This window comes from Panulirus ornatus, chromosome 42 (genome assembly GCF_036320965.1).
Source record: "Panulirus ornatus isolate Po-2019 chromosome 42, ASM3632096v1, whole genome shotgun sequence".
In the NCBI taxonomy this organism is placed as follows: domain Eukaryota; kingdom Metazoa; phylum Arthropoda; class Malacostraca; order Decapoda; family Palinuridae; genus Panulirus; species Panulirus ornatus.
This window is the reverse complement of record NC_092265.1, coordinates 5587010-5597507: the sequence shown is the minus strand read 5'-3', so window position 1 is coordinate 5597507 and position 10498 is coordinate 5587010. Positions and strand designations below refer to the sequence as shown.

Here is a 10498-nt window from a genome sequence, read left to right as displayed (position 1 = left end):
AGGGGTCTTGGTGTTGCATACTGGGTTAATTGAATAAAGTGCCGCATAAGAAATCTAAAAGAACATGAAAAGATTTTTGTAAGCAGGTTCTACTTCCACAATCCAACTGTATATTGGAAAAAGATGAACTGTAGTATACAATACACATAAAGAAAGATAGAAAAAAGGCTGTGAGGTTGTTGTTTCACTTTCACCTGCAAACCCCAACCTCTCAACTCTACCCTGTAATGTTTGATGATGCAATACTAATTATATATGGCATGACGATAGAAATATTTAGCCTTTCTGGGATACTTCATTACATGGTGTTTACAAGTTCTCACCTTACAAAGTATGTGGCGATGAATCTTAAAATTTCTTGAAGTAAGTTCCTGACTGTAAGGTTTAACTACACTATAACCTGCTAAATGGCACTATCAAGGAAAGATTTTGCCATCTGGATGGTGATGAGGCTTGACAATCCCTTACACACAGTTTGTGGGCTTGTGGCAAACCTGTTACATAATACAGATTTAGGTCAGTACAACTCTATATAAAGATTTGTCAACATGAAATCATCTTGCGCTAACATTCTCCATTGCTCTGTTAGTTTGACTTTGTCTCATTCTGTTAATATAATAAACATATATTTCTGAGTGAAAGCAAAGACTCAGGCAGCATTATTTTCTGTAATGAGCTGGATTTATAAAATAGTTCACATTAACCAAAACATTTCCCAAGTATCCTCATTTTAGTTTAATGCTGATAAAGGAGATAACAAACCTACCTAGACATAGGAAAAAAAATCCAGGGAATCTATCATCTTATTTATTTAAAGGAATTTGCTAAAAAATATAACAAAGAAATATATGAAACTCTTTAGTACTCATACGGAATCCTTTCTTAATTTCAATGATTTCAAGTCTACTCAGTGTTACACATCATAATTTGCAATATACACCAAATGACTAGTAAAGGTGAGCTATATAAAAGGGCAGCATTTGATCTTGTCAATACTGTCATAGTAATGGCCTAAGCGTGCCTATTTATTAAGTGGCCTTAAATTGGGAAAAATGAAAGTCACTGGATAATTGCAAAATCCAAATGAGGAAGTTTGGGACAGCAAGTTTGTGTTCACATCTTAGGAACTATTCAGGCTGTGTGATAAAACATGGATAGCAGAGCATGCAAATAAAAAACCTATTCTCAGTTGAAAACAGAATCACACTAAGCACCAGAGCATTTGACATTTAAAGATTCTTTAGTTCATGTTAAGTTGACAATGGTATTTTTGTCATTTACCTTTTGGCCCACCTTTAATAATGATCTGGTGTAAAGGACCTAATTCAATTCCTTGCATATATGCAGAGCCAGGCATGGCTCTATAAAAACTTTTATCCCCTTGTTTAGGAGGTTGCCATATCAATGAAGAGAAATCATCGATTTCTGTATAAGAATTTACCTAGGATGTAAAAAATATCTGGCCTCACACTAATCATGAGAAAATTTGAAAATCAACCAATATTCTTCCTCTATACACTGGTAAACTATTATCAATAAGATAATTCATATCTTAAATATATGTATCAAGAAGTATTCTGAACTGATGTTACACCTTTTTTTCAGCATAAGTGACAACTCCTCGCTCGATCATGTCAGGAATCTCAACAGCTAGCCATGGCCCCAACTGTTAAAATAAGGACCACATTAATAACAATAAAGAGGAAACAGAATACCATGTGTTTCACAAAAAAATATGAAATAATGCATCATGGGAAAAGTTTCAACACAAACCTAAGCAAACAATTGTTTAACACAATTTTGTGCTATGTAAGGATTCATCTTCACATACAATAAATTTACTTAGTTCAGGGCCTGTCATGATGAAGAAACCAGTTCTCACAATACCACAGCAAATAACACCTAAGGCTTAAAAAGAACTTGAAGTTCAAATTCCAATAAAGATGTTTTAAGGTCATAACCAGTAGCAAGCACTGAAGCCTATGCATCATACTCTTCAAACATATCATTCTAATCACAATAAAATATCAACTACTGCTATCAGACATGGGATGAAAGTTGAAAGGTTTATGCAACTAATGAATCCCAAAACTAAGAAGCCTCTATATACATAAAACGTGTTAAACATGCACTGACTGCAAAATGTGGGATTTATCATACCCAAAGGTTACTGAGGTTGTACTTTGAGGCTTTTGAATATCAGGAAAAATATTCAGAATCTGACCTAAAAAAATGATATATCACCTTCCTTCAGTTTTCAGATAAAAATAAATGATCATTCCCCATGTCTACACAACTAACATCTGAACTTAGAAATATACTGGTCTAATTGTCTAATTTGCCATATACCTATCTTGTAAAAATATGAGCAATTATCAGGGAAGGTGGGTCGGTCACTGTTTACATAAGGTAATTCATTTCCTAACACTCTATCTGCTTATGTAAAATCTTCAATTCCCTTCCAACTAGCATGAGATGGACCAGGTACACACAAGCACATCTTGTGGAAATTAAGTATGCAGAACTGGTGTTCCTTATCGTAACCCTATACGCTTGCAGAGGAGTGAGGGTGCATAACACCTTGTCATTAATGAATGATGAGTCCCAAATGATTAAGTGTTCATGAATCAGGTTCCTGCTCAGTTCAGGAGTCTGGCTTCCTTACTGAAAGGTACTATTAATGCTTCCTTTCTCCTAATCAGGATATAGGCATATGTCTATGCAACTCATACATAAGTAAAATAAAAATCATTTGCCTCCCAATGTATATATCAAAATAAACAACTACTCACTCCGAGTGCCATAGCATGAGCAATGCCAAATCTAGGGACATTACGTGCCCATAGTGGTTTGAAATGATCTGTAAGGCAAATACGACCACCTCGATACATCTTGGCCGTTTTTCCATCTAAATCAGGTAATGCAATCTCAGGAGCTGTAGCTGGGTATGTTACTGGAACCTGTGATTGAATATAACAGCATAAATATTAAAATCATCTTAACTGTAATCCATAAACTTCAAAAAAAAATTATAGCAATGAAAACCTGCCCCTAAAATTCAATTTTGAGGGCTAAAACCTCCTCAAAATATAAATCGACAAAATAAAATTATAAACAACACTTTTAAACCTGATTACAGGAGAATTTTTGTTAGCTACATATTGTAAAGTCCTCATAAATGAATATTCTGTTATTCAAGGTAAATCTTGAATAATTCACAAAGTAAAACCTCCCCTATCTCACCTTCAGATAATTGGAATTTACCAATAACCAGGAGTACTTCCTGCAGTGCTCTGCTCTAGTTTTAGAGCAAATCATATGATGGCTAATGAGCAGCAGAATGTCTGATTCATTTACTTCCCCAGTCAAATTCTGTCTTCTCTATATTGAATCATCACTCAGGGTGTATAAAAAGTTTTACTGCATTAAGGCAAAAATTCACAGCAGTGCTAAAAACCACTTTAGTCCTCCTGGTGCTATGGACATCATTCTTTTCTTGCATAGCAGGATGTTAAGAGCATCAGTCTACCCACCTAATGCCTTGACCAAAGTTGAATTCCATGTGCACTGTAAGCTCTATCAGCTGGTCATATATGGCAACTTAACCAAAGGATAAGTCATTAGTACAGCTTGAAGGCTTCAGTCACCCTCCAGTAAATATGGGGAATACTTGCTTATCTTTTTCCAATACTCCAACAGTTATGGAATTGAATGTAATTCAGAATTAATGCTGCTGCACCGTTATGTAAAATTCTTTCGTATGCATTTTCATAAATCTTAGCATATATATCAATAATGGCAAATACTCATCTGTCTCAGGACCATCAATGCCTCAGGTCATGGGAATGGATACAGTAAAATGCACTCAGTACCAAATAAAAGGGTAAAAATAATCAGAAAAAGTTATACTTTGGACTACCCTATGCCTTTTCCACAAGTTATATTTCCTTCAATCACCTGAGCAGAACAATTTTTTTTTTCAGCTTAGATTAAGTGCAGGCAATAAATTATGATCAAAATAGTGTAATGGTCCAATGTTCGGTCACCACTTACATCAAACTCGATGTCGAATTCATACTTGAGTAAATCTTGAAAATACCAGCACTTTCCAAACCATCTTGTCCCTTCCTTATTGCTTTCCAACCTAAACCAATCATTGTCAGCATCCTTGTTGTTTTGAACATACTGTAATAAGAAAACCAGGTGTAACAGAACAATAAACTTAAGACAATAAGATCTATCTTCTAACTTCCAAACACTGAAATAATAATCATAAGATGTGAGGACGAAAAATGGAATAAGACAAAATGAAAGTGTCAGTACTAGATGATAAGCAGAAAGGTAAAAGAAAAAACAAAACAAAACATGCTTCAAGGTCTGAAGAGGGAAATCAGAGGAATTGGGTACCTATTCACTGTAATCAAAAGAGATGCTATGATGGAATAGTGGAATAAGATAGCTACATGAAAGGCACTACTGTACATGAATTTCATTTTAGTCTTTATTGCAACTATATTTTCATAAAAACTGTATATCTCAACAGTTTACCTACAACCACAACTGTATTATACACAGCATCCTACTGGTTCATACCTTGATAAGTGCTTGGTACTCTTCCTTGAGGCGTGCCACCCATGCCTCCTTGTCACGAGGGCCTGCCTTTGTCCTTAATAAAGGTATGGAACTTAAGGTTTTGCGGGTTGCATCATCCACCATCCTGATGAGGGCTGAAATTTTTGAGGAAAATTAAACATGGTTAAAACTCTAAGTCTTCCTTAATCTTTTAAATTCAAGTTTATGCCAAAAGGGTCGTAAGACAAATGTACATTGGGGTATACTACAATAGTATACCTTCTCGCTTTCAAGAGTCTCTTAATATCCACATGGCCAACCATGGGAACTAAATTATTTCTGGGATGGTCTTACTGAAACTTATGTATCCTGTTTATCCATACCCAGAAAATATGCACGAGGGTGAGTAATGATAATCCTTGAACCACTTGAAATCCATACATGTGACAAGCAAAATATCAAGTTTATGGTGGTCATTCAAGGTCAATCATCTATCTCATGCAGACATTAATGGCTGTCACTATCAGTAGCATGTGAAGCTAAATTACAGCAAGTGATCCACTTTTTAACTGTCATCCAGAATGACATGGTAAGATGATGATGTAAATATTCGCCATATATAGAGAGAAAAACACGTAAAAAATCATGTTAAATAAGTAAATGCAAAAATATTACCTATAAGATGCGACTTTTTACTAGATACATATCACCTTTACCTAAACAAGAATGTTTAAGCAAAGGCAAAAATTCACAAAAACATGAATTTCAACATCACTACCTGCAGTAGGTTGTTATAGAGCTCTTTTCCGTCTATACCTGAAGTACTGGGAAGTGGGATAAAACAATCTTAATCATTCCAACGTAACCCTAAACAGAAGGCATCTTTCCTGAGCTAAGCACACCTTAAGAAAAATGATCATGAAAAATCAATTACTGCAGCAGTAAAATGGTGCAAGAAAAGTAAACAAAGTAGGCAACATTGCTTATGATCCATCGGTGCAGATATAACTCGAGTGTCGGCAGAATAACCAGTCCGCAATATACGATTATTCTTATCCTACATCACTAACCGACTTCAATTCCCATTGACAATCAGTAACATCAGATAAGCTTCCCTAAGTTTCCGTTGAACGAACTGATCGTCACAGTAATGAAGTAAAAACTGACGACAATGTTGCACCCCATACACACATCTTATATAACTTCATAATCCGAAATATTTAATAATAAAAACAAGAACTTTAGTTGTAAATTTCTTATAAATCATTGAGAGACAAAATACTTCTTCGTTCTGTATGTTTTCTCTCACTTAAAACTTACCAGCTGTCAACGTAATGCTTTTGGGACGTGAGCTTCGGGTCTGCTGACCATCAGCTGTGTTGACAACTAGTTGGTGAGTAAGACGGGAAACTTTCTACTGTGCAAGGCAGAGGTATGTGCTGCCATCTAGTAATAGAGTATTAAACTAGAGAAAGAATGGATGATGATGCGAGAGAATTCAAGGGGAAGATTTTATTTATTTATTCATATTCACGCAAGGACCAATTTCTATGAAAGACTCATGGTGCAACGCAGGGTTCCTAAAGACTCCTGCAGCCTAAGCCTGCGCTACTTTCAGTAGCAGGGAAATGCGTATTTTTTTTTTTTCAGTAATAATTTCTTTGACAAGACAGTACTCCAAACTACAGCCTCGCTAAAACGATTTTTCACTCGCGTTGTAACCTCGAGCAGCAGGCCGCGTCCGGGTTCGATCCTGGCTGTTGGAGGTTTGAATGTTCTATGAAGGTGCGCGTTCATATGCACTTTGTTCGTATATATATATATAATACTGCTACGGTAAAGGTGATTTTTACTTGCTGTATAACCTCAAGCAGGGGTCCAGTCCAACAACACACGCTTGCACTCACACACACACACACACATACATATATATATATATATATATATATATATATATATATATATATATATATATATATATATATATATATATTTCAAACTATTCGCCATTTCCCACGTTAGGGAGGTAGCGTTAAGAACAGAGGGCTGGGCCTTTGAGGGAATATCCTCACCTGGCCCCCTTCTCTGTTCATTCTTTTGGGGAAAAAAAAAAAAAAAACGAGAGGGGAGGATTTCCAGCCCCCCGCTCCCTCCCCTTTTAGTCGCCTTCTACGACACGCAGGGAATACGTGGGAAGTATTCTTTCTCCCCTATCCCCAGGGATAGTATATATATATGCCTGATGCACCTCATGAAAACCGGGAACAGTGTTAGTGACGATGTACTTAGATACTACAGAGGATTCAACTGAAAACTTGATTTGTATCAAGCATAAAGAATGGCTCTATAGATTTATGTACGAAATTAGAAAAAAAAATAAACGGTTGGAACAAACGTGAGAAGCATCAAGAAACGGGAAGGCAGTAACCTAATTAAACCGTTCACTGCCAAAATGCTAGTTCTATTTAACTCTTTTTCTACATCTCTCTTTCTCTACAATTAAATTTCGAAATACCACAATACAGCCCTGCATGAACAAACCGATGAACATATTGGTAATAACCATAACCTTTATTACAAGATCTCATGGGCTATATGTGTAGTGAGAGCAATTATGGCCTTAGAATTATCTTGGAACACCTAGAGAGCTCAAGATTTTTCGAATGGTGGTTGCATCTTTAAGTTGGTAGCCTCAATAATTCCAGCAGTCGAGGAGCTTTAAGCCTAAAGAATCAACCAATCACAAAACCTGCTTTCTAAAAGCTCCGGCTACTGTACAGATGTTGAAATAAGCCTCATTCGTCCATTATGAAGCACTGCTTACCTATCTGGGTTGGCTGTTTTTTCCCATGGACTTCTCTCCTTTACGCACGCTCCTGTTTGCTGCTTCCTACAGTATGTTTGTGGGAAGCAGCCCCCGCCACGCGAGGGATGACCGTTATGACACCTCTTTCCGTCCGCGAACATCAAATTTGAAGAATTTTCTTTCGTTCACTCTACCGATAACATCTCCAACCTCAAAAGTCAGTCCTACAAACATTAAAGATCTCAAATCAATATCCACATTCTTTTCCCCATATTCCTAATTTCTATTATCGTCTCAAATGGCCACGATCAGGGCTTGATTTTGCCGTACCAAGTCCACTGAATATATACAGTATTCTACAGTGGAACATTAATGCTTGGCCCTCGGTTAAAGCGAATCTATATATACATTGAAAGTGACTAAAACAAAGATTCAATTTAAAACGTTGGAAGATAATGCACTGCATTATGCATTTATTCCAGATTCCATATCCCCCCCCCAAAAAAAAAAAAAAAATCACAGGGAGTCAATATCTTTGTGACTACGTACACGATGTCGTTTTCCTCACAGTGTATATGTTAACAAATAATTTGTAACCACCCCTGACCACCGGCATTGCACTATGCACTGTCCAGGGTTGACCTTACTACCCCAACTCCTTCCCCTACGGCTAATCCGTCTGACCTTGGCTCTGACACGGGTCTCCGTGACATGGCACAGGCCAACAAGTTACGGTTACCCCGAGCAATCCACTGAAGCTCTGTGATCTATCTATTCATACTTCATCTATACGTATCTAATAACACCTCCCAATAATCCTATTAATCCATCCAAGAGCATCCTGATTCGACACCCTCTAACTTCATAGATCAATACTCTTCCAACTTTACTCAGCAGGACGCAAGATGTCCTGGTCCTAACTGCTCTCTCAACCGTTAAACTCGTCCTCCATCACCCGCCTGCAGCAGGGACGCTAGTATCCCGCCAGCAGTATGGTGAGCACTGCATTAAAGGTTGACTTTAAGCTGTTCCTAAGGCCCCGAACTGGACTGTATGTCCTGCCTTAAGTGATGTACACCCAATGAGATAGCCTGCGGTATCCCTAACCTTCAATGTGGAGAGGTCCTGCGTGACAAAATGAAAACTTGCTTGTCACGTCACGATAAATTGGGTCCAATGATTGCTTTAAGTAGCAATAAACTTTGACCATTAGGTCATTATGTCAATGTTTCATATAAATGCCACTCTGGTTTTATCAAACGTGTGTGTATGCATGGCACTGTCTGTGAAAGCAAGACCTTTGGAGTGTCCTTTGTATCTAGAAGGATCGTGGGAAACGTTATACGTCTGGCAGAGATTCGTTGCTGTCCATTAGGTGGAGCAGGTGCTACTGATGCTGTGTTGTGTTACCCTATCACTTAGCTTTGTTACATTTGCGCAGTGTGTTTGTTTCACCTTTGTAGTGTAATAGTATGGTAGTAATTTAGGTGATTGTACTGTATTGATACTATGCTCGAGGAGTTCATGCAACTGTGCTTTGTTGGTCGAAAGGGTACATATTAAGATCACCCTCTCAAGGCGTTCAAAAGTACACAAATAGGTGTAGTAAATGTTGTATTGTGAGTGGTGGACCAGGAGGGGCAGGTGCAACCACATGGACATGGGGGGTGGACCAGGAAAGGCGGAGAGAGGAAAATGTGCTTCTCCTTGAGCGCTAAAATGTGGATGACTACATTATGTACTGACAATCCCTAGATGAATTATGTCTCTTGTTTATAAAATTCCCATTATTTTCTTTCGTATATATTCATAATGATAACATTCCACAACACACAATAGTGATACTTTATCAGCTAAGCGCGAGAAGAACCGGCTAAATCTCCTTGTTTTGTTACCTATGCCACAGCTTCCTCTCTGGCTAATCCACTGCAGTGGCTATAGATAGACTTTCCGTTCTTATCCTACCGGCAGTCGTGTCCCTCAGGGTTCTATTATGTCGTCTACTCTCTTCTTTTCCAAATTCACTCACGCTCATTCCACTTTAACTCGTTTTTTCTCCCCTCCACATTCTAATACTCGGTTTCCTTCTTACACTGTACATATTTCCACTCTCATTTTAGACCTATGTATCATATCGGAATAGGGAAGCAGTAACTTGGTTAAATTTGATAATGCTAAACAATTTTTTTCTTACGTAGGAGGCTCCAGTCACGAACAAAATTACACAACAAGGCCGGGCCTTAATTGAAGTATAGAGAAGTTAATGAAAGGGAAAGAGACAAAGAAATGTGCTTATGGATCTTGGAGGAATTGAAAAACGTCCTTTTTAATAAGTGCCCGGTCATAGTTACTGGGAAAAATATGAGAAGGTAGAGAGTTCCAAAGACTGGAGGTGTAGGAAAAAGAAAGTTATCAAAACGGCCCACCCTTGAGTTGCCAACGGCCACAGTTATCATATGACGCACCAGCTTCTCAAGTATTGCGTAGTTTAGGTAGTGGGGGGTCACAAAAGCAGCCAGCTCTCGTAGCAAAAAAAAAAAAAAATATAAAGGGGAAAGTGAACCAACACTGCGACGATGGGCAAGTGGGTCGTTTTGACGTTAGTCTAAAAGAGTTGGTAATTCGGACCGCCTCTTTAAGAATCAGGTGTACAAATACCCGCAGAACACTGATTATTCTCTTTGTTCTTTTTCTCGTCTTCAACCGAGAAGGCGGTGGTAATGTGTGTTTGACTGTGCCATATCGGTCACTATTGAAAAAAAAAAAAATTAATAGTAACAGTAAGTACATACTCTCAAAGTAAATGTCTGAAAATCCTTAAAGATTACATATTCACTGCATCACCTACGTTTTACAACAGACTGATAACAGAATGAAAAAGGCATACTACATTATTGGACATTTTGTTGCTCGTATGAAGAAGTTACCCATTCGCAAAAATATAGTTTTCTAATTCTGTGTTTTGATGTGACTCGTTTTCTATAGTCAGCTGCTGCTGTGCAAATGTTGCCATTTGATTTTCTATGAAGGTATTATTCTAACGTCAGAATTCCGAAAAAAGAATGCATTTTAATGGATTTACCTGGTATCCACTTCTAAATCGTCATCAAGCCCTCATCT

General features: G+C 37.6%; 1 protein-coding gene across 2 annotated transcripts; it reads right to left on the bottom strand.

Annotated features, from left to right (window-relative positions):
• Positions 1-793: 793 nt before the first annotated feature.
• Positions 794-6014, bottom strand: Ufc1 (Ubiquitin-fold modifier conjugating enzyme 1). 2 transcript variants are annotated; one of them, XM_071686435.1, is made up of 5 exons: positions 5893-6014; positions 4594-4727; positions 4054-4185; positions 2793-2960; positions 794-1666 (listed from the first exon to the last, which is right to left on the bottom strand). In XM_071686435.1, exons 2-5 carry the CDS (start codon positions 4714-4716, stop codon positions 1589-1591), a joined length of 501 nt encoding a protein of 166 aa, XP_071542536.1. In that variant the 5' UTR covers positions 4717-4727; positions 5893-6014; the 3' UTR covers positions 794-1588. The 2 variants fall into 2 exon arrangements, with proteins under 2 accessions (XP_071542536.1, XP_071542535.1); XM_071686434.1 differs by lacking the exon at positions 5893-6014 and adding an exon at positions 5643-5673.
• Positions 6015-10498: the final 4484 nt, after the last annotated feature.

Excerpts from the sequence above, each read along its gene's own strand:
- Ufc1 (XM_071686434.1), bottom strand. Across the intron at positions 2,961-4,053 it reads AATTCGACATCGAGTTTGAT|GTTCCAGTAACATACCCAGC; the intron begins GTAAGTGGTGAC and ends ATTCAATCACAG. Across the intron at positions 1,667-2,792 it reads CTCATGCTATGGCACTCGGA|TTGGGGCCATGGCTAGCTGT; the intron begins GTGAGTAGTTGT and ends TTATTTTAACAG.